General features: G+C 40.1%; 1 protein-coding gene across 2 annotated transcripts; it reads right to left on the bottom strand.

The window, feature by feature from the left end:
* Positions 1 to 1,060: 1,060 nt before the first annotated feature.
* On the bottom strand, positions 1,061 to 23,250 carry armc1 (armadillo repeat containing 1). Of its 2 annotated transcripts, none has more exons than XM_078216265.1 (7): positions 22,811 to 23,250; positions 20,430 to 20,642; positions 16,277 to 16,368; positions 14,189 to 14,378; positions 10,697 to 10,813; positions 6,795 to 6,869; positions 1,061 to 2,000 (listed from the first exon to the last, which is right to left on the bottom strand). In XM_078216265.1, exons 2-7 carry the CDS (start codon positions 20,589 to 20,591, stop codon positions 1,809 to 1,811), a joined length of 828 nt encoding a protein of 275 aa, XP_078072391.1. In that variant the 5' UTR covers positions 20,592 to 20,642; positions 22,811 to 23,250; the 3' UTR covers positions 1,061 to 1,808. The 2 variants fall into 2 exon arrangements, with proteins under 2 accessions (XP_078072391.1, XP_078072392.1); XM_078216266.1 differs by having other exon boundaries at positions 22,965 to 23,036.
* Between the last annotated feature and the right edge of the window lie 16 nt (positions 23,251 to 23,266).

A 23,266-nucleotide genomic window follows, 5' to 3' on the forward strand; every position in this document is an offset into this window, starting at 1 on the left:
AACTACTTCACCTTTACAAGAAAGTATATTTAAAATGTCAATCTAGCTCTTCATTGAGAGTACCAATGCTCTATTGTGAAAAAATGAAACATCAATTTGCATTTCTGAAATAGCATTACTGATCCAATTCGAGTCATTGTGAGTGTGGAATAGTTTGATTAATTCTTCAGTGTCCTAAAATGGCTCTAAAGTCAGTAAACACTTCTCATCAATGTCAATGGAGAAATGCCAAGTTACCCAATATGTTAACAGAAACATTACATCTAAAAACATCTTCTCAATTATAAACTAATTCACTTCATTCTTGCACTGAAAAAATAAATGCAAATTATGGATATCAGTATTACACACCAGAAATTTGAAAGCGTGTAGCTTGCTCTAGAACAATCAGTAATGGAAACAGAATACAATTTCAACTAGTACCATAGGAACAATTCTCCAAAAAAAATTAAAAAATGACCACCAGCTCATTTAATTTTTAAAAAATGTTTAAAGTTCAATGATTTTGAATTACACCAACAAAATTATAATGAATGCAGGATTCCAGCTAGAACTAAATTACAAGCAACATTCATAATCTGGATTACAAAAAGGTTGATCATTTTCCTCTCGTAGTCAATGAATGAACATCTTTAATATGTGGCACGTGACCAGACCAACTGATGTGTACCAGGCAGAAATGTGGATTATCTTTCATTTCACATGATTTGCTGAACAATCATAATCTGGTTGCACGGTTTCAGGTACAATAGAGCTATTGTTCCTAAAATGTACCAGAAAATGTAGCATAATGCAAAGAAACACATCTTGTAAAATGTGGAAATGTAGTCCATATACAATGTTTAATGGAAAACATAGTTACAGGGATAAACACATTTGTGGAATAACATACAGACTATTGGCACAATCTAAATGTTAATTACATGAATGTAAATTCGTAGTAACAAAGCTTTAGTTGCTGAATACTATACATACCTATCACCTCAAACAAACATTTGAATCTCAAACTATGCTTTTAATACATGCCTGACAAAATAAAATCATTGCATTGTAACATGTAGACAGATACATTACTCAAAGTGCAGTTAATGGGCTTTTTGACAGATTCATTTAAAATGTTGCAAAACCAGATAGAAGTCAACATGTCAGTTCATTTACTGTACATTTAAGAAAAGGGTGCAACTTTGGTGTACAGAAATGGTTGAACATTAATAAGTTACAAGGCATAATGAATCCGGCATTCAGATGAAAAACAGAAATAGAAAGGCATTTACAATGAAGGCTTTAAAATAAGAACAAAAAAGTAAGGCAAATGTATGCAACCCTTTAGGTCTTAAGCAAACTGCAAATATTTGCAAACGTCATTGCAATGTCAAACATCAAAAAAAGCATAATTCATGCACAATATTCCTTATATTAACATAACTGAGAGGTTTTCTGTACAATATTCAAGGGATTGAGGTGAATGTGGGTACTCTATGTAGGATGCTGTAGAAGAATCCATCCAAACTCTTGCTTAAGTTTCACTTTTCATGTCATTTGGTATTGATGAGGACCCGTTGGAGGAAAATAATAAACACATGATTGCGAGGCAATTTAATGATAAAGGCAGTAGGGATCTCTTCTATTGCTGATGGCTTAATTTCTCAGTTAAGTGAAAATGCAGTATACTTAAAGCCTCTATAAACTGCAATAGTTTTTGCATTACTGCAAATTGCACTTGACAATTCACCACAACAATGGGAAAACGGTCTCCCTGTTTCCACAGTCCTACTCATACCCAAGTTTGGTGCAGCTACAACCACCTGTCACCAATAAAATGACCTTGATAAAAAGTTTGCCGCTGTACTGAACCAGCCACCACCAACTTCTTGCTTACTCCCAACACGGGACACAGCATTATCACCATCTTTCGCAGGACTCTCATCTTCAGGCAAGTAGTCCGGTAATTCTGTGTTTTCCTCAACTTCAACAGGTGTACCTTGGAATGGAACCAGCATCTATAAAAATAATGATTTAAAACCTCAAACAATGCCAGTGAACTGCACCTGGGGAAGAAGAGGCAATATTTCTCAGTTGTTCTTAATATAGTCTTTTAAAATATAGTTAATATTTCACGATGAATAGCAGTCATATATGCTGCCATTCAAACACAATCTGATAATTTATTCCAACTGTTTCATACAAGTTATATTCCAGTATGAGAACTGCAAACGTAACATTATTTTGATAAAATACAATTGGCATTACTATAGCCCCATTGCCATCCCAAAAACTTTTATGACAGAAATGGATGATCTAGACTGTAACTAATCACTTGTGCTCAAGTGACAACAGACAAAATAAATGGGGAAACTCTCCACCACCCCACCTTCAAAAAAAAAAACGAACCATAGAAAAGTTACGGTGCAGAAAGAGGCCATTCGATATCTCTGCGTCCACCAAAAAGAGAAACAGCCACTAATTTTAATCCAATTTTCCAGCACCTGGTCCATAGCCTTGCAGGTTACAGCACTTCACATGCAGATCCAGGTACCTTTTAAATACAAGTTGAGCATTTCAGCATCAACCAGGCAGTGAATTCCAGATGTTCATCACCCTTTGGGTGAAAAAGTTCTTCCCCATGTGCCCTCTAATCCTTCTACCGATCATTTAAATCTGGAAATTGACTCCTCAGCTAGGGGAAACAAGACTTTCCTATCGATGTTGTCTAGACCCTCTCATAGGTGATTTTGCAGTTGCTGAATAAGGATGTGGAGAAAGGAAAGCAATGTTACAGTAAATCAGTTCAAGATTTGCCTATGATTCTTTGGACCAGTGATTTTTTTTTTAAATCTCCATGTTCTTAGCTACCATTAGAAATTGAAGTATTTGTTTGCCCACAGGGTTTTGAAAGCATACAGCTCCTGTATACTTCCTCCCTATCTCTTAACTATGAAATTGCACTATTCCTCCTGAATATGAAACCAAATCAAATGAGACCATTTCAACAACTTCACAAAGCATCCAGTAAGCACAGAATGAAAATAGCTACAGACACAAGCTGGAGCTCAAATGTTTCCCAATGCCACATAACAGCAGTTTTAAAATGCAAGTTACATATCATCGTGAGTCAGCGAGAACAGTGAGAGATAAAAAGTTTTTAGGAAAACAAAGGTAGTTTTAAGGGGTTTGTATTTATATAGTTTTAAGTGTGTTGGATTTAATGTTTCTGTGCTTGGAAGGGTAAACCTACAGTTAGACTCATGCTGTACAAAGGTGTTTGTATGTATGGGGATTGGTACCAAGTTCTAACTAAAGAGGGCTACTACCCAGAAAGAGAGGGCTTTCCTTTGCTCTTGCTTTTTAACTAGGAGCCAGAGCAATTGGAAACAGATCACTGAGTGAATAGCTCTCAACTCTGCCAGCAGAAGCTGGACAGCTCAAGGGAGCTACAAAGATGCAGGCTTCCTAAGAAACAAGATACAAGCCAGATAACCAGGAATTGGGATAGAAAGAACATTTAAGACAACTGGAGTTAAGTGAAACAAGATCAAGGTCTTGCTCAGAAGAATTAAAGAAAGAGTAAATGAAAAGCCCTGGAGTAAAAATGACAATTGCATTAACTAATTTTAAAGCGGAACAGTAGACCTTCAGAGGTAGATGAAAACATGGTATAATTTTATCAAGAGTCTGGGATTTGAGAGTTAAAGCAATTGTAACCAGTGTGGACAGAAGTCAAGATAAAGAAATTCAAAAGGAGTGCTGCAAAATCTTGTACTGGATTCACTGTTAAGTGGATCGGAAGTTTTAGCACATTTTGTAAAACTTGGAGTGGAGTGGATTTCGGAATGCAAACTATCAAATGAAAGTATTCCTACGAGATGGTTTTAATGTGTTTTTGGGAATAGATTTTGGAAACTCTCATAAGTCAATTATCTGAGGGGATTCTGAGGAGACAACCACAGACACTAACTTACAGGGGAGGCGATGGCCTAGTGGTATTATCGCTCGACTATTAATCCAGAGATCCAGATAATGTTCTAGGGACCTGGGTTCAAAACCCGCCATTGCAGATGGTGGAATTCAATTTTTTTTTAATTCTGGAATTAAGAGTCTACTGATGACCATGAAACCATTGTCGATTGTCAGAAAACCCATCTGATTCACTAATGTCCTTTAGGGAAAGAAATGCCTACATGCGACTCCCGAGCCACAGCAATGTGGTTGACTCTCAGTTGCCCTCTGAAATGGCCTAGCAAGCCACTCAGTTGTATCAATTGCTACAAAGTCTCAACAAAGAAATGAAACTGGACGGACCACCTGGCATCGACCCTGATAAGAGAACCTTATTCAGTCAGTGCTTCACTGTCAACCTGACAACTCCTGGCGACTTAAGAGTCCACAACGCCTGGTCTGCCCTCAAGGCCCTTACAGTCAGCACCTCTGAAGAGATGCTTGGTAATTCGACCAGGAAACCAAGACCAGCTCAATGAGAATGACCAGGAGATCCAAGAACTAGTAAGCCGCAAGTGCATTACTTTTATGAGCCTTAAACAACAATCTAACTCAAGAGCAAGAAAGCAACTGTACAGATAGCTGAAGATGGAGGTCCAGCAAAACACCTATAACCTAAAGAACAGATGGTGGGTGAGAAAGCCCAACCCTTGTGCATGGTCATGTTTGACCTCAAAAAGACCTTCGACACTCAACTGCAATGGATTAGAGTGTCCTCCTCTGTTTTGTTTGCCCCCAAAAGTTTGTCACCATAATCCGCCTGCTGCACGATGACATGCAAGACATGATCCTGACCAACAGATCCACCACAGACTCAAGTCACATTCAGACTGGGATCAAACAAGGCTGTATCATCGCGTCAAAGCTTTTCTCTATCTTCCTTGCTGAAATGCTCCATCTCACCCTCAGAAAGCTCCTGGAGTAAAACTAATTTACAGAACAAATGGTAATCTGTTCAACCTCTGCCATCTGCAGGTCAGATCCAAGGTTGTCCCATACTCTGTCACTGAACTCCAGTATGCAGATTGAGGCCGAGCTCCAAACCATCATCAACACCTGCACTGAGGCTTGAGAGCATAGGCCTTACAGTAAACATCCACAAGACAAAGGTTCTCTACCAACCTACCCACAGCACAATATTATCCAATCAAAATTCAGATGAGACCTTGGACAACATGGACCATCTTGGGAGACTACTGTCAACGAGGGCAGTCATCAATGACAAAGTTCAACACCACCTTCACTATGTCAGTGTAGCCTTCGGTCACTTGAAGAGGAGAATGGTTGAAAACCAGGACCTCAGACCCTCCAACAAGCTCATGGTCCACAGTTATACTCACCTTCCTATATGGCTCTGAGATGTGGACCAAGTACAGCAGGCCCCACAAAACCACGTAGAAGTACCACCAGCGCCGACCCCATATGGTCCTGCAAATCTACTGGCAGGATAGGCGCAACAACATCAATGATCTCGCTCAGGCTACAATCTCCAGCAGTGAAGCATTGACCATGATCAGTCAGCTATGTTGGGTGGGCCACATTTTCCACATGCCTGACACGATTCTACCAAAACAAGCATTCTACTCTGAGCTTTGACATGGCAAGTGAGCGCCAGCGTACACGGAACGCTTCAAGGACATTCTCAAAGCCTCCTTGGAAAAGTGCAACATTCCCACCAGCATTTGGGAATCCCTGGCCAAGACCACCTGAAGTGGAGGAAAAGCTTCCAGGAAGGAAACCTCTAGTTTCATCACGAGAGCAAGCTGAAGCCAAGCATCGACAACAGGAGCATGGCAACCCAGGCACCCTACCCACTCGCTCCTCCAACCACTGTCTGCCCCACCTGTGACAGAGACGGTAGGTCACACACAGGACTCCTCAATCACCTGAGAACTCAGTTGTAGTGTGGAAGCAAATCGTCTTAAGAGTCTGAGGGACTGGCTTAAGAGAAGATTGCAAAGTCAATCAGTCAGATATATTGCCCGAGCATTAAATAGTACAAAAATAAATACAGGTTTGTGAACAATATTGTAATCTTCATCAGACTTTGAAAGCTTGCTAGGAACAAGGTTAAGTGATGTGGCAGAATTTCTTCATAACAAATTCATTCACTCGCTTTTCAACAGTTGTTGACCTGTCGTCGATCCTCAGAAGGATTAATAGTTTTATCACGAGAAATACTTTTGTTTAAAAAGCTAAAAAAATACACTGACCTATCACGGTACAATTTTTAAGAGCTTTAACTGTAGCATTCATCTTCATAAGGGGCTTATACTTTTAATGAGAACCATTTTGGACAAAAATAATGATAGGTAAAAATTATGACAAATTCAATACATAAATCACCTCGATTACTCATTAGATAATCTGAAAATTAATTTATAACGTGAATGCGTCTATACATCAACTTTAAAGTTCCCTCTAATACAGGGTAGAGGACATTTTGATCGATTTCCACTAATCTAATTATATAATCTAGGATTAGATTACTTAAATTTTCTGATTAAGAACAAAAGATCTACCATTTACAAAGAAATGCTTGGAGGAAATTCACTGTTAATTTTAGATGATAGAAACACCATTGTATAATGCCAAATGAGAATGCCAACAAGTTATTGGGTGGGAAAAGCAAATGTTACCCAGAGGAGAGAAGGGTGAAAAAAAAAGTCAGTCATAATCTAATTGCTCCCATATATTTCCTAAGAGCTGATCTTTGATTTGATCAATATTCATGAATACTTTGCAGTGGGAAGTCTCTCACATTGCCACAAATGACAGATGGCAGACAGTCATCTTACCTCCTCTCCATTTTCATTTTTGATCACTTGTTGTGCTTTTAAAATTTTGGTTGCTGCAATAGCAGATGCCAGTGCCTACAATAAAAGATGAACATAGGTAATATCAGGATTAGGCCTCATGCTGAGTCAAGAACTAACATTGGTGCAAAGGAGGGGTTGATATTTCCACTGAAAAAAATTAAGAGTAGTTTGTAGAAGATAACATAAATACTGATCATTTTTGGTTGGTTTCTGAAATAAAGCATTTGCTTATCCAAAGTTATATAATTTGATACAATAACTCTATCTTTATGAACCTTCTATAACGCTGTGGGGTTTTTTCCTCCAGTGACTGGCAAGAAGTAGAAGAAAATGTTAAACTAATTTCCATCTTTCTTTTGTGAACTAATGTCTCTGGAAGAATTTGTAAAATATTTTACTTAACAAATTTAAATCAGGATTTTCATTCAGAACCACCCTCCCTATAAACTGAAGGCAGCTACAGTAATAGAATTTCAACTGTTTGTACGTACCAGGTTTTTGCCATGTTGAGTTCCATAATAAATACAAATTTTAAAATTCTGCTTAATCATTAGGAATACATTAAAAGATCAATTAATGACGGATTTAGTGCAAAGTTTTAAATTAATCACAAATGGTGCGTACTGTATTCACTGAATAAACAAATCACTGAATGCAGTATCCTACCTTTCCTCTCAGGAAAGCTACCTCAGAATGAGTTAAATAGTTCATGCTGTACAAATCAAAACAAAACTGATCACTTTCACTGCTATGAAAAGGTGATTTCTTGGACTCAACAATCTTATATTGAGACACGTTGTGCTGGTCCTAGCATGTTCAGTGAGTGACTACTGTTGTTGTCAAAGCAGAGAGAGTTTTGGGAGTTACAGAGACATTTTCAACTGTATCTTAGTCCTTAAATCAACAGTGGCTCCACTGAGCTTCATGAACTCAAGTCTAGGTTTATTAAAGAGAGGTTTCCAACTGAAAATGTCAACAGACGTGTTAAACACAGGAACTGTGATTGAATCCCTAAGCTTAATAATTTTCTTATCGGCTTAATGTTTGTTTTATTCATTGTCAGAATCCTCATTTGGTCCTAAATTTCTCTATTTAATGAGTGTCCAAAATACAGTTGATAATTTTCCAAAAATGCACTATGTACTTAATTGGTTTAGCATAGTTAGATGAATGAAATGGCATGTCTTTTGCAATGTTTAGTGTAATGGCCTGAGACACATTCTAGCAATACCTCTTCAACAAATAACAGGCCATACCATTTTCTTTTTTTAAAAAAGAGCTTGCAGAGGTGGTAACAGGTACTGCCATTACAGTTTTAGAACCATAGACTCGCTACATTGCGGGAAGAGGCCATCTAGCTCATCGGGTCTGCAACAATGCTCCGAAAGAGCATCCCTCCTGCCCTATCCCTGTAACCCTGTACATTTACAATGGTTATTCCACCTAATCTGCATGTCTTTGGACTATGGAAGGAAACTGAAGCACCCAGTAGAAGCCCACAGACACGTAGATAATGTGCAAACTCCACACAGTCACCCAAGGCTGGAATCAAAACCGGGTCCCTGGCACTGTGAGGCATGATGTGGAGATGCCGGCGTTGGACTGGGGTAAACACAGTAAGAAGTCTCACAACACCAGGTTAAAGTCCAACAGGTTTATTTGGTAGCAAATAAACCTTTGGACTTTAACCTGATGTTGTGAGACTTCTTACTGATAGGCATACATTGATTCACTGTACAGGGAGTGTGCAATGTTACATACTCAGAACTTTAGTGGCTTCCCGTTGATAGCAACATTGAGCCAAGTTATAACACTAACAGATCCCTTGTGAATCAGGTTTCTGGGGAGAACACAGCCTAAATAGGCCCAACACCAAAAAAAATGGCATGGTCATATTGAATAACTATATTAAATAATTAAAGAACAACGTTTAAGTATCTAATTTTGGACTACAAGGAGCTCCCCCATCATACATCTGCAGCCCTTGTTTTTCTAGGTAGTGGAGGTCACAGTTTTGGAAGGTGGTGTTAAAGGAGGCTCAGTGAGGGGCTGCGGTAAATAATACACACTGTTGCCAGTGTGTGTCAGTGATGGAGCGAGTGGTAAATGGCAGAGGATTGAGTACCAGTCAAGCAAGCTTTTGTTCTGGATGGTGCCAAGCTTCCCAAGTGTTCTTGGAACAGCACTCATCCAGGCAAGCTCCTCACACTACTGGCTTGTGCCTTATACATAGCTAAGTTTCTAGTTAAAGGTAACCCTCAGGATTTTGATAGTGGGGGATTCAGCAAAGATAATGCTATTGAATGTCCAGGTGAGAGGCTTAGATTCTCTCTTGTTGGAGATAGTTATTGCCTGGCACTTTTTTTTTCCTATTCATTGATGGGATATGGGTGTTATTGGCTAAGCCAGCATTTATTGCCCTTCTCCAATTCTTCTTTTTTGAATCCCTATAGTGCAGAAGGAGGCCATTTGGCCCATCGAGTCTGCATTGACTCTCTAACAGAGTATCTTACCCAGAGCCTTTCCCCCACCCTATCCCTGTAACTCTCACATTTACCATGGCTAATGCATCTAACGCACACATCTTGAGACACTAAGGGGCAATTTACCATGGCCAATCCACCTAACTTACTCATCTTTGGATTGTGGGTGGAAACCAGAGCACCCAGAGGAAATCCACCCACACACAGGGAGAACGCAGTCACCCAAAGCCGGAACAGAACCTGGGTCCCCGGTGCTGTGAGGCAGCAGTGTTAATCTCTGTACTACCCCTCAAGAAGGTGGTTGTGAGCTTCCTTCTTGAACCGTTGCAGTCACTGTGCTGCAGCGACACCTATAGTGCTGTTAGGGAGGAAGTTTCGGGATTTTTGACCCAGCAACAATAAAGGAACAGCAATATATTTCCAAGTCAGAATGGCAAGTAATTTGGAGAATTTCCAGGTGATGGCGTTCCCATGTATCTGCTGTCCTAGACCTTTTAGATGGTAGCAGTCATGGGTTTAGAAGGTGCTGCTCAAGAAGCCCAGGTTTCTGCATCTTGAGATGGTGCACAATGCTACCACTGTCATTGGCAGTAGAGGGAGTGAATGTTGTGGAAGGGGTTCCAATCAAACAGGCTGCATTGTCCTGGATGGTGGCAACCTTCTTGAGTGTTGTTGGAGCTGCGCTCATCCAGGCAAGTGGGAAGTATTCCATCACATTCCTGACTGATGGCTTGTTGATGGTAAGATAGTGGACAGGCTTTGGAGAGTCAGAAGGCGAGTTAGTTGCCGCAGCGTTCCTAACTTCTGATCTGCTCTTGTAACCACTGTATTTTTATGCTAGTCCGGTTCAGTTTATGGTCAATGCTAATCCCCAGGATATTGATAGTGGCAGATTTAGCAATGACAATGTCAAGGGATGGTGGTTAGATTCCCTCTTGTTGGAGATGGTCATTGCCTGGCATTTGTGTGGCACGAATGTTGTTCAGGTCTTGCTGCACACAAATGCTGACTTGTCATTACCCAGAATTTCATATGGGACTGAGAACACTGCAATCTCCAGTGAGCATCCCCACTTCTAACCTTGTGATGGTGGGAAGGCCATTGGAGAAGCAGCTGAAGATGGTGGAACCTAGAAAACTACCCTACAGCTATGTCCACTGCTGAGACAATTGGCCTCCAACAACCACAAGCATCATTCTTGATTGGGAAGTAGCATTAATTTAAACTTATTCTTACTTAGGAAGTCAAAAATCTGAAAATTGCTTTCATTCAGTTTTCCATAGCTCTTGACTCAAACCATGTCAAACAATTTTCTTAAAAATTCAGATGCCAAACGTGCCTTGGACATTAGCATTCAACGGCCCGACCAGAATCGTGATTTTTAAAAACAAAACCCACCTCTGCTTTGAGATCAGATCGGATCCTCACAATACATCTTTTTACAGTCATTTGGAAGGTAAAACTGATGACACCTTTAATTTTCAACAATGCTTCTTCGCACATATTTCTCCGTGACTAAACAGAAACAAAAAGCCAACTGACAATTAATTTGGGAACTGTTTCATCAGGTGGTAAATTCATTAGTTTCATTTTGACAGCTTTATAAACACTTATTGGTATGAGAAACTTTGAACAACACAGAGATGCGGAAGATTGGTTTCATAAACTGGAGCTATATTTAACCAGCATATCCCTTTAATGGAGCAAAGTGAAATTGCTTTTATCGATTCAAACAGAGGTTGATTAGAGACTTGTTTGTGGTGCTGAGGAAGTGTCTGATTGACAGCTGCTTATAAATCCCTGGCTCCTACCTTCATAAACATAGCAAGTTTATCAAAATCAGAAGCCAGCAGAAAATTATTAGCTTATTAAGCTTTTAGTACTGTGGTATTTCTTGCTGTTTTGTAAATTTTTTTTTTTTTAAATCAATAAATTGTTCTACCAGAGGAGGCCATTCACCCCATTGTGCCCACACCAATTTATTTATTGTAAGGTGCATCTACTTAGACCCATTTCATGGATTATACCCTTTAAATTTTTATTTTTCAAAGAATTCATTCACTTCTCTTTCAGCTATTATAGAATCTACTACCATCATTTTCCCCATGTCCCAACAACTCAAACATTAAAAAACTGTTAACAGTCTTACACACTTTGCATTTGTATGCTTGAGACTCTCTCTTTAATTTGGGGGGAAATGAAAGAATGAAGGGGTCATCTGATTATTGTAAATTCTGCCCAACAAGCTTGATTGGTAAAGGTTAAATAGGGGTGCAGGTTGTTTTGTTGGGAAGAAGGTGCAAGATGTTCACACTCTAGACAATGGGAAGAGCACTTGTGCGGACTTTGGCAGGCTGGTAAGTCTCCAGGTTTCACAGGAAGGTGTTTGGAATGTCAGGCTTCATAAAGAGTTATACTTTAACTTGGTGCTTGATTCCTAGGTAGAAGGAAGTTGGCAATTTGGAAGATAGATAATCAGTATTTCTATCTGGATACACTGCCACGGACTTGGGCTTTGAGGGCTTAAGGCCATTGAAAGCCATTATAGTATCAACTTAAAAGTTTTCTTCAGTTATCCATAAACCTCACAGTCAGTCTTCAAGAAACTGACAGAGAGAGCGCAGAGCAATAGAACCATTTTCTATTCTTCACCACACAGAATGTGGGTGAGAGCTCACACTCAGATTGAATCATGGAAGAATCCCTACAGTGCAGGAGGCTGCCATTTGACCCAATAAGTCTGCACTGATTCTCTATGACAGAGCATCTCACCCAGGCCCTATCCCTGTAACCCCACGTATTTACCCCACTAATCCCCCTAACCTGTACATCTTGGGACACTAAGGGGCAATTTAGTATGGCCACTCCACCTAACCTGCACATATTTTGGAATGTGGAAGGAAGCTGGAGCACCCGGAGGAAGCCCTCGAGGAATGTGCAAACTCCACACACCCAGGGCTGGAATTGAACCTGGGTCCCTAGCACTGAGACTGCAGTTCCAACCCAGTGCTGCCCCTAAACAGGTCAACCAATCACCAAAGGGAGCATCCAAGGGACTACGGTTGTGTGGATTTAAACGGGTCTGGAAGATTTGCCTAGGTTTGGCAAGAAAAAATACCTCCAGAGTAATCCTGACTGCGAAAGCAAGTTCAGGGATTAGAGCTCATCAGGCTGGAAAAGGAAAAAGGCAGCAAGCCATCAGGAGCTGAGAATGTTCTTGTTAATGGAATGTTAATTTTATTAAATTTATGGATAAAAGGCATTGATTAAAGGACCTTAAGCACAGGCATATTTCATTGAGTTTTATCTGTTAAAAAAATATAAAAATGCCCTTTAAGGTCTTTAATCATTTTAAAGAAATTTACAGCTTTACTTTGATAGCTGAATGAAGAGAGTGAATGACTATAAGGGCTAGCAAAGCTGACATTGCTGGTTCAATTCCCATTCAAAGGAGCCTGTGTCCTTTCACATGGGTCAATTAATTGAAATATGTGTCAAAAGAGGTACAAAGAGAGACTTCTGGGGCACAGGATGTTGATTGAGGAGGAGGCAAACATTTGCAATGTAAACAAATCTAGTATTAATTAAAAGACTTGCATTTGGTTTCCTACTTCACAATCTGGCTTCAGAATGAATGAATAAACACTTTGGACTTGGAGAATGAAGTGTTCAGTTAAGGAATAGAGGCAAGCAAAGGCAAGGCAAGAAAGACAAAAAATTAAGAATTAAAGAGAAAAAGAACCAGATTTTTTTTTAAAAAGGACAGGTGAATTGCATTATCAGAATGTATTGCTTCCTTGGCCAGAACCCAAAACAGGTATTGAAAGGAGTTGAGAAGAGGAGTTTTCTTTCTTGCATTGCTCTGTTCCCACATCTGCCCTACCTCTCAAACCTACCTGCTTTTGTGCCAAGCCCTGGAAAAATGCATCTCCCAATTCATTTACACCTGAACTTGAATTACATCTGTCTGGTTTTTAACCCTCCATTCGCAATGACATTTTTACAGCTACCCATTTGCTCAACCACACCCTTGCCCTCTCGTGTGACCTCCACCGCTTGTATGGCCCACTTCGCCATTCTTTTAGCCAAAGGGACACAGACTTGGAGATATGGTGAGCAACAGGTTTAGCTTTTCACTGCCAGATCTGTCTGGACCACATTAAACAACATCATGATCTGCAGATCTCACCGATCAAAACTGCTCATTAGTCATCTAAGTTTGCGAAGATAACCCTCAGCTTCTTTTCTCCATTGCAAACTGTCCTTTTAAACACCTCTTTCCATTTCCTCCACTGTCAGCTCCAACAAGTGGGAGAAACTTGCGATGGGGGGGCTGGGGGGGATGGGATCTTACCGCGCAACTGATTTCTTGCCTCTCACCATCTAACCAGCATCGGATTTCTGGCACGATCAGCCTCATACCCATTTCCAATGCGAGGCTGAGTAAAATGTTAAAAAAAAATTTCAATCTAATTTATATGGAATTTTTTTTTAAAAGTTTATTCATTAGTCAGAAGTAGGCTTACATTATCACTGCAATGACATCACTGTGAAAATCCCCTAGTCACCACACTCCGTGCCTGTTCAGGTAGACCGAGGAAGAATTTAGCCTGGCCAATTCACCTAACCAGCACAATTATTTGGACTGTGGGAGGAAACCGGAGCACCCAGAGGAAACCCACACAGACATGGGGAGAACGTGCAGTCTTTGCACAGACAGTGACCCAAGCCGAGAATTGAACTCGGATCCCTGGAGCCACAAGGCAGCAGTGCTAACCACTGTGCCAAGGCTCATCGCCTTGCCATAATATGACTACCCACACTTCATAACTGAAAAATGCATTCTCAAACCTCACTAAAGAAATAGTTCAGGGTGATTGGATTTCTTACCGCATCATCCAAACCATCTATCTGCAGAGTTACTGTTTTTGCACGTTTGTTAGTGCTTCCCAAGAAAAACTGTGGTTTGCGTCTATGAGAGTTATGATCATTTGTGTAGTCAGAATCGTCGCTGCTCGATGATTGCAAAATTTCATATACTTCATTTGCCAAAAACTTAGTTTCACCAGGTGTTGTTGTTCTGAAAAGAAATATGAAAAGTCAAATCTTTGAATGAATTTAAAACAGCTTTAGAATAAAGTCAGGCACTGTTAATAAACTAATAACCGTCCCTCAAATATAAGGGCAGAAGTGGGGATGTTCGCTGATGATTGCAATGCTCAATGCCATTTACAACTCCTCAGATACATGCTCATATGCAGCAAGATCTGGACCATATTTAAACTTAGGCAGATAAGTTGCAAGTAACAGTTACACCACACAAGTACCAGGTAACTACCATCTCCAACAAGAGAGAATCTAACTATCTCTGACATCCAATGGCTTTACCATCACTCAATTCCCCGCCAAAATTACCATTTACCAGAAACTGAAAGGGACCAGCTACATAAATGTTGCGGCTACAATAGCAGGGCAGTGGCTGGTAACTCACCTCCTGACTCCCCAAAGCCTATCCATCATCTTCAAGGCACAAGTCAGGGGTGCGATGGAATGCTCCCCACTTGCCTGGATATGTACAGCTCCAATAAATGTCAAGAAGTGCGACATCATCCAGGACAAATCAGCCCACTTCATCATCCCATCCACCGCCTTCAACTTTCACCCTTTCCACCAGCGATGCACAGTGGCAACAGTACATACCATCTACAGGATGCACTTTAGCAACTCCTTTGACAGCACCTTTCAAACCTGTAATTTCTGCCACCTAGAAGGGCAAGAACACCAATACCTTGAGATTTCCCTCCAAGTCACGCACCATTCGGACTTGGAACTACATCACCGTTCCATCACCATTGCTGGGTCAAAATCTTGGAAGTGCCTCCCTAACAGCTACCTAACTACCCTACCTAACTGCAACAGTTCAAGTTGGTGGCTCACTGGGCAATAAAAATGCTGGCCTAATCAGAGACACCCATGTCCCATGAAAGAGTTAAAAACACATGAGAGTTAAAAACAAAAAGTTCAACGGCAGAGACATAGGAACATCTCCACCTGCAAGTTTTACTCTAAGTTTCATATCATCCAGACTTTAAATTACATTTGATTTATTGTCACATGTATTAGTATACAGTGAAAAGTATTGTTTCTTGCACGCTATATAGACAAGGCATGCCGTTCATGGAGAAGGAAAGCAGAGAGTGCAGACTGCAGTGTTACAGTCATAGCTAAGGTGTAGAGAAAGATCAACTTAGTGTGAGGTAGATCCATTCAAAAGTCTGATGGCAACAGGGAAGAAGTTGTTTTTGAGTCGGTTGATATGTGACATCAGAATTTTGTATCTTTTTCCCAACGGAAGAGGGTATGTCCAGGGTGCATGGGGTTCTTGATTATGCTGGCTGCTTTTCCGAGGCAGCAGCAAGTGTAGACAGAGTCAATGGATGGGAGGCTGGTTTGCGTGATGGAATGAGCTTCACATTATGATTATTTCACTGTCACTGGGTCAAAATCTTGAAACTCCATCACAGCACTGTGGGTGTGCTTAGACCAGATGAACAGTAGCTGTTCAAGAGAGCAGCCCACCAGCTCTTTCTAAAGAAGAGTTAGGGATTGGCAACAATTACTGGCCTTGCCAGTGACGCTCACATCCTAAAAATGAGTTTAAAAAATTGAAATCTATTGCATATTAAGTTTGGAACGTGGAGCAACACATTCCATTAACACTCCTACACCAATCTATTACTATGAATTATCTTATAAAACTGTCCATATTCACCTGCAATGTGTGGCGTTTCAATGTCAAACGGTCATGATTGCCTATAATATCAATATTCAAAAGATTTTTTTCCCCCATCTTTTATACGAACAAAGAAATCAGATGTTTAATAAGACTATTCAAAAAGCTCCTTAGAAAAGCAGGCAAGAATGTAATCTTGTTCATATAAACAAAGGAAGGTGCAGTTAACCTGGTAATAGACTTACTTTTGGATCACATTTTGTAAGCTCAGCATCATGCCTAGTTCACTTTTCATTTTCTCTCTGCTGGAACGGCATTCTGCCAGATAGCGCAGAGCCTGAGGTGTAGAAGTGGAAAAAAAATAATGTAGCTGCATTAGTCATCACTGACAATAGGAACAACAATGTTTTACAAAAACTGAGGAAACCAATTAGGTTTGAGATCATATTTTTCTGCACAACTTCACTCCTTTAAATTGATAGCCTAACAGTAATGCTGTTAGGCTATCAAAATTACTACAATGGGTGTGAAAAACAGAGCAACTCGCTCCAGAGCTGCTGACAAGATCAGAAATGAGAGCAGTTTAGAGTTTGCTACAATCCAAATAATGTACATGCAAATTATATTTCAGGTTATATAACAATCATACTATAACCATGGTTTTGAATGTGGAGTTTTTCATCTCTACTTCTGAGTTGTTAGAAATATCAGTAGTCTGACTAATTTCTGTACCCACAAGCAACATGGAAGGGGAGGGTGTACTTTTGATAAGGCAGCATGAAGGAATTCTACTGAAAACATGAGGATTTTTAATAAGTCACTCCATGTTGCAGGAGCCAACAGACTAAAGAGTGCAACATATTTCACAACATTAAAGAACTATTAGCTGAATAACCGATTCATCTATGATTTCATGGAATAAAATTAGTCACACTATTACAGAATCAAAGCCATCTTAAAAAGAATGTAAACCAGTCAAGATGGGTTTTTGTGACCAAGAAAAATTGACAAACTATTAAAATTGTGATTGGCCAAGAGTTTCAAAGTAGTCACGACTGCTTGGGTTTCATGCTTATCCAACTTACGCACAGAAAGCACACAAGGGAAAGGCTGGCTTATCAGCCAAATAGCAGAATCATCCATAATTATAGATAAGCAACTCCACAAGAGATCGGCTGGAATATCTTAGAGATTTCCGCTTGCAAGAGCAAATTTTACAGTGAAGTAAAGTTTGCTACTCTTTCCTCATCATGTTTGTCTGCCTTAATAGAATGTGATTACAGTTAGCCCTGACAGTACAGTGCAATGATTGTCAAGATGCTGTACCACAGTAAAGTATTTCATCTCCTTTTTCACCACATGAATTTACCTGTTTTCTGCCCCTTTACATTTTATTTTGACAAATTTATTTAACGCTTCCAATATATTTTGCTGTACACCAGAACGCCGAAAGATTATGGATTATAGAGGAGGCAAAAGTGCACCCCGTTTTCAAGATGGATAGGTTGAAATGTTTTTCTTCATTGTGTAATGTTGCAAGTTTGGTCAGAACAGTCAACCATTTTTCTGATAAATGCAATTTACAATCAGCATGCATATGGTCTATGTGCCATACATTTGGTTTTACCACATTTTAGTTCATGTTGTGGCGTGCTTTGTTGTGTTCCATTCTATTTTTCTCCACCTCATTACATGGTAACACAGAAATTTATGATTCCCCTAAACATGTGAATAGTTACAAGAAAAACGGAATTATTTATATAGAATTCAACGGAAATGGTCAAACAATATAGGCGAGTTCCTGCTTATGTGCCTGATTTTTACCGATGGTGGACTCAACATGTCAAATGAATTGCATTGTTGTGTAATTTCTGTGCATTAGCCTCTTGATCAGGTCATTCATTATTGTAAAAGAGAATTGGTTCTCAATTAACTTACCTGGCTAATTAAAGGTTAATTAAATAAATAAATCTGTCCCAATTTGAGATGCCATTCCTAAATTTTAAATACATTCTTGGCACTGTTGGAAGTCCTGAGACTCTTCTTTGGAGCTTGGGGTGGTGGTGGTTGGAGCTGGGAAGAAAGGGGAGAGTAAAGGAAGTATGTGCCTCCTCCCCTTCCTCCATAATTAACACAATATTTTTAAAAGCAAAAAAATGCACAACAAGAAAATATTTTGCAGACACCTGGTATTTGAGCAAGCAGATTTTGTTTGACTGTTTTAAACAATGGGTCCCTGTCATGGAAAAACAACTCTGCCACTATGTCTCTTTACCTCATTAACAACTTAATTTTAATCACAGCACATACCGTGCTGGTGCTACCTTTCCCTGCACAACTGAACATGGGGAGGCTACCAGCTGGTGCCACAGTCAATATGAATCCTACTCACCTGCACACTATCTTGCTTCTCCCCCCTTGTATTAGTCTATGGTCAAGGGCATACATTTCATCCTATTCCTCTGCCATTAGTCACGTAAGCTAATTAGTACAAGGTATGTACAAAGCATGGTTACTTTGACGACACCCAATATTTCCTCTGTGCCCCCTAAACTGCAATTGTTTCCCAACAAAATATCATATCTCTGCTAGATAATCCTATAAATAATTTAATGTAAAAGCTACAAAAAGTCCAAAATGACTGACCCCTTATCCGGAGACTCTGACCCCTGCTTCTAGATGCTGCATGCAGGGGAAACAGCCACTCAGCCCTTTAAGAATTGTATATGTTTCAATTAGATCAGCTCTCATTCTCCTGAATTCCCGAGAGTATAGGCCTGCTCTGCTCTGAAACTTACATCATAAGACAGCCCACTCATACCAGGAAGTTTGCGAGTGAACTTTGTTACATTCCTTTTAAAACAAGCATATGCTTCCTTAGGTAAGGAGGTCAAAAACGTGCACAGTACTTCTGATATGATCTCAGCAAAGCCCTGTATAAATGCACCAAGACTTCCTTTCTCTTATAATTAACCTCTTTACAATAAAGTTAACAACAAACAATTTGGAAGGCAAATGGCATGTTAATCTTTAAGTCACAAGAACCTACACCATTAAAAATGAAGAAATTGATAAGACTGTTAGAAAAGCATTCAGGTTACTTGACTTTAGAAGTAGAAACAAAGAATACAAAAGGATACAAGTTAAGGCAAATATTTATAAAACACTGGTCATGCTTTAGGAAGCATGAAAAGGCTTTGAAGAGGGTGCAGAGGAGATTTACTAGAATTGTAACAAGGATAAAATGTTTGAGTTATGTGGAGGGATTAGAGAAATTGCAGTTGTTCTCCTTCGAGCAGAGACAGTTTAGGGCTGTTCAATTGTGGAATCACATCTAACAGCAATCACTTTGTTTTGGGTTTTGCAAGGCCGGGCTGGTGTGAGTACGGTGTGTAGTGTTGAACAATGCTGAATGTGCTAACAACCAATTGGTTGTGCTTGTAATGGGGTTATTTACGCTTGTTTGAAGTAACATACATTGATGTGCAGGAACCTGTTCTCTGCAAACAAAAAGAATATGTTCAAGCTTTTCACCTTTGAATTATCCAGGAGTTTGGGGAGTCTATATTTTTCCATTGCTTTCTCCATGACAAGGCCTCAGATGCCAGTCAGAGTTGACTTGACATCCAAACAGCAAGCACCCTTTTCTCCTTTGGTATAAATAGCTGTGATCGTTTGCAATTTGGCATTCTTCCATTTGGCCCGATGAGTTCAAGACAAAATGCTTCAGCAAAACCAAGATTAAAGGCAAAATAATGCGGATGCTGGAATCCCACACTGACAAAATGCCATCCTGACATGTTAGCTCTATTCTCCTTCCACAGATGCTGTCAGAACTGCTGAGATGTCCCAGCATCATCTGTTTTCTTTCTCTCTTTTCAGCAATATTCAAATTCTGTACTACCAAGCAACTGTTCATGTCACAAAAGAGGTGATTTTACTGAAACCAACAGATAACCCATTTGTAACTCATTTCAGAGTGCGGCAAAGTGACAACACCCAACAATCCTGTTTGATTTTTGCTTTCGTGCTAATAAAGCTCTCAATTAACAAGGTTGTGAGTCAATTATAACTAGCTGATAAAGTAGCTCTTTTAAAGTACCAACCAAATAAACTAACTCAAATTAACTGAGGGACAAATTAAAAGGAGTAGCTCCCCAAAAGGAAGGGGAACAGCCCGAACAAAAACAAAGTCGAAAGGAAACTTAAAACATTAAATCAAAATGTGATTGTCGGAGTCGATAAGACACCCCAGCCCCTGCGGTGCCCAGTGGGCGCGGAAGGCGTCAACTGTGCCTGTGGACACCACAACATACACAAGAACGGGTAGGTGCTTAACTTGTTTCAGTAATTAATTTTGAATATCAAAATACAATGAGCAGGTAAGTTAACACTTACCAATAATGCAGAGTAAACAACTTGGGGATTTGAGTGGTCTAAGAACAGGATCAATCCAGGCAGACATCCCTGATCCTGAACAATCGCTCGCCTGTTCAAGGGATCAGATGCTAAATCTTGTAGCTGATTTACTACTGCTAGTGCATCAGGCTCCCCACTCATCGTGCCACCATCCACTATGCCATATGTTTAAGCAATTTTCTCAATAATGCACTGTAAAAGTAAAATAGGCATGCATTAGACCATTAACAAGTTAAATATATTTAGTCAAATTTGACAGGTCATTTATTACTTAAATCCCTTTAATAATCAGTTAAACTTGTACCAATGGTTGACAATGAGGCATTATTTTTCATGATACTGTATATTTTCAAATAAATGTTATTTGCAATATCAGAAATATAACACTTAACCTGCAAAGTATTAAACACAGGGTGAAACCAAATGATTTATATTACAAGGAAACACCAAGATTGAAAAGAAGCCATTAGGCAACCCAATTGATTACATGGTTGAAGAAAATCAGTTGAAGCATCATAGATCAAGAGGATGTACTTCAAAAGAAAAAATGATTATTTGAAAGTGAAGTGAGACCAACCAGACAGCTGACAGGTTTTCTTCTGTGATGTAACATTCTCATGATTGTTTTCAAATCCCTCCATGGTCTCACATCACCTTACATGTAACCTCCTCCAGCTTTAAAACTGACATAGCAGCATTCTTCCTATTCCAGCCTCTTGCATGACCCCAATTTCTTCAACATTGGTAGGCAACCCTTTAATTGCCTCAGCCAAATCAATTCTCACTTCACTTTCACATAATCTCAGGTTCTAGAATTTCCTAGCTCAACGCAAGCTGGAGGAACAGCATCTCATCTTCCAGCTAGGCACTTTACAGGCTTCTGGTCTCAACATCGAATTCAACACATTCAGATGATTAGCTCCACCCCACCATGAGCCCTTTGTTTTCATTTTATTTAATTTTTTTTTACTGTTTCCTATCTTTTATTTATTGTCTTTCTTCATTTTTCTTTCCCTCCACTCTTTCCCCCTTTCCTTATCTTTTCTCCCCCTTTGCCTAAATTTTACCTCTCTCCCTCATCTTCATCTGTCACAGCTTACCCTCTGATTTTAGCTTCTCTGTCATTTGGCCATTCACACCCTTTATTCTCTCTATGGACTGCCATTAGCAGTCCATTTTCCCCTGGTTTCTGTAGCTATGACTCATCTTTCATTCCCTCACCCTGCAGTATAAATATCTCCCACTTTCTATGTCTTTTAGCTTTGACAAAGGGTCATCTGAACTCAAAACATCAGCTCTTTTCTCTTCTTACAGATGCTGCCTGGCGGAGACTTTCTCTTTGGGTTCTAGAATTTCCTTGACGATAACTCTTAAAAGTTACTTCTTCAACCAAGCTTTTGGTCAACTGTCTTATTACCTGTTTATGTGGCTGGATGACAAATAGTGTTTCGTTATGGCTGCTGGATGCCCCTTGGGATGTTTTACTAGGTTAAAGGTGCTATATATATGCACAAGTAGTCATTGTATGATTCTATGGTCATATTCAAGGTCACTGGGTTTAATAAAAAGGCTATAACAGCAAAGATCCTGGAATGCCATGTAATATAGAATCAGAAGTGTTAATTCATTCATTACAAATGGCTAAGAATCAAAGATTATACAACCACTAAGGGCGGCACGGTAGCACAGTGGTTAGCTGCTTCACAGCTCCAGGGACCTGGGTTCGATTCCTGGCTTGGGTCACTGTCTGTGTGGAGTTTGCACATTCTCCCTGTGTCTGCGTGGGTTTGCTCCGGTTTCCTCCCACAGTCCAAAGATGTGCGGGTTAGGTTGATTGGCTATGCTAAAAAGAAAATTGCCCCTTAGTGTCCTGGGATGAGTAGATTGGAGGGATTAGCAGGTAAAATATGTAGGGATATGGGGGTAGGGCCTGGGTGGGATTGTGGTTGGTGCAGACTCGATGGGCCGAATGGCCTCTTTCTGTACTGTAGGGTTTCTATGAAATTCTATGAAAATAAGCTATTAAAAAATCAAAACCAATCTGCTCTATCAAGCATGTCTATCAACATACAGCGAAAAAATACCATTTAATTAAAACCCTAATTAAGGGACACGAAACTCTATAAATATTTCTCGTGCATTTTCACAGGATACTTTGAGGGTCTAAGTTACAGAAGTGTTTTTCAGACAGTCTAAAATATGACGGAATTTAAATCAGATGTAAACACTAGTGTAACGCCTGGGTTTGCTGAGGGGGCCCCGAGTTAATCCTGGTGATATTTGTTATTCAGGGTTCCGCCTCATTACAGAAGTCCCCGTTCATCCCAGTTAACCTCCAGCAGCCGCGGGCCTCCACATACCTTCAACCCTCCTCCTCCTCCTCCCCCCCGACGCTTGCTTGGCTCCTCGATTTATAACGTGGGTGCACTGCTCCTTCGGTCACTCTCCGATGCCGCCACCAACAAATCCCATCTGTTTCACCAGCTGTAATGACTCAGTAAGACATTAACTCACAATCCCCGCTCCCTCCGCAGCCCCGGCTCTGCGTTCACCCACCCGGCCTCACACACACACACACCGCACTCCCTCAATCCCAGCCACCCGATTGGCTCCAGCAGCCCCTGCTCGGAGAGCCTATCCGGCATCGTGTTACTGCCGTATTGTTATTCGGCTCCGAGGCTTTTTTTTAAAATCAGGGCGAATTATATGAATACAAGCTGTATCAATGTTGAACTTTTACCACAAGGAGTACTTTAAATGTGTTAAATGCGTCCAATTCCGGTTGAAAGGTCGGACGGACGGTTGGAGTCCAGGTT

Source organism: Mustelus asterias, chromosome 7 (assembly GCF_964213995.1).
Source record: "Mustelus asterias chromosome 7, sMusAst1.hap1.1, whole genome shotgun sequence".
NCBI classification, from domain to species: Eukaryota; Metazoa; Chordata; class Chondrichthyes; order Carcharhiniformes; family Triakidae; genus Mustelus; species Mustelus asterias.

Bases quoted from the DNA above. Each gene is read 5' to 3' on its own strand.
- armc1 (XM_078216265.1), bottom strand. From the start codon at position 20,591: ATGAGTGGGGAGCCTGATGCACTAGCAGTAGTAAATCAGCTACAAGAT. The intron at 10,814-14,188 runs GTAAGAAATCCA...GTTTCTGTTTAG, and splicing joins TAGATGGTTTGGATGATGCG to TCACGGAGAAATATGTGCGA. The intron at 2,001-6,794 runs GTAAGATGACTG...TTATTTTTATAG, and splicing joins AAAATGAAAATGGAGAGGAG to ATGCTGGTTCCATTCCAAGG.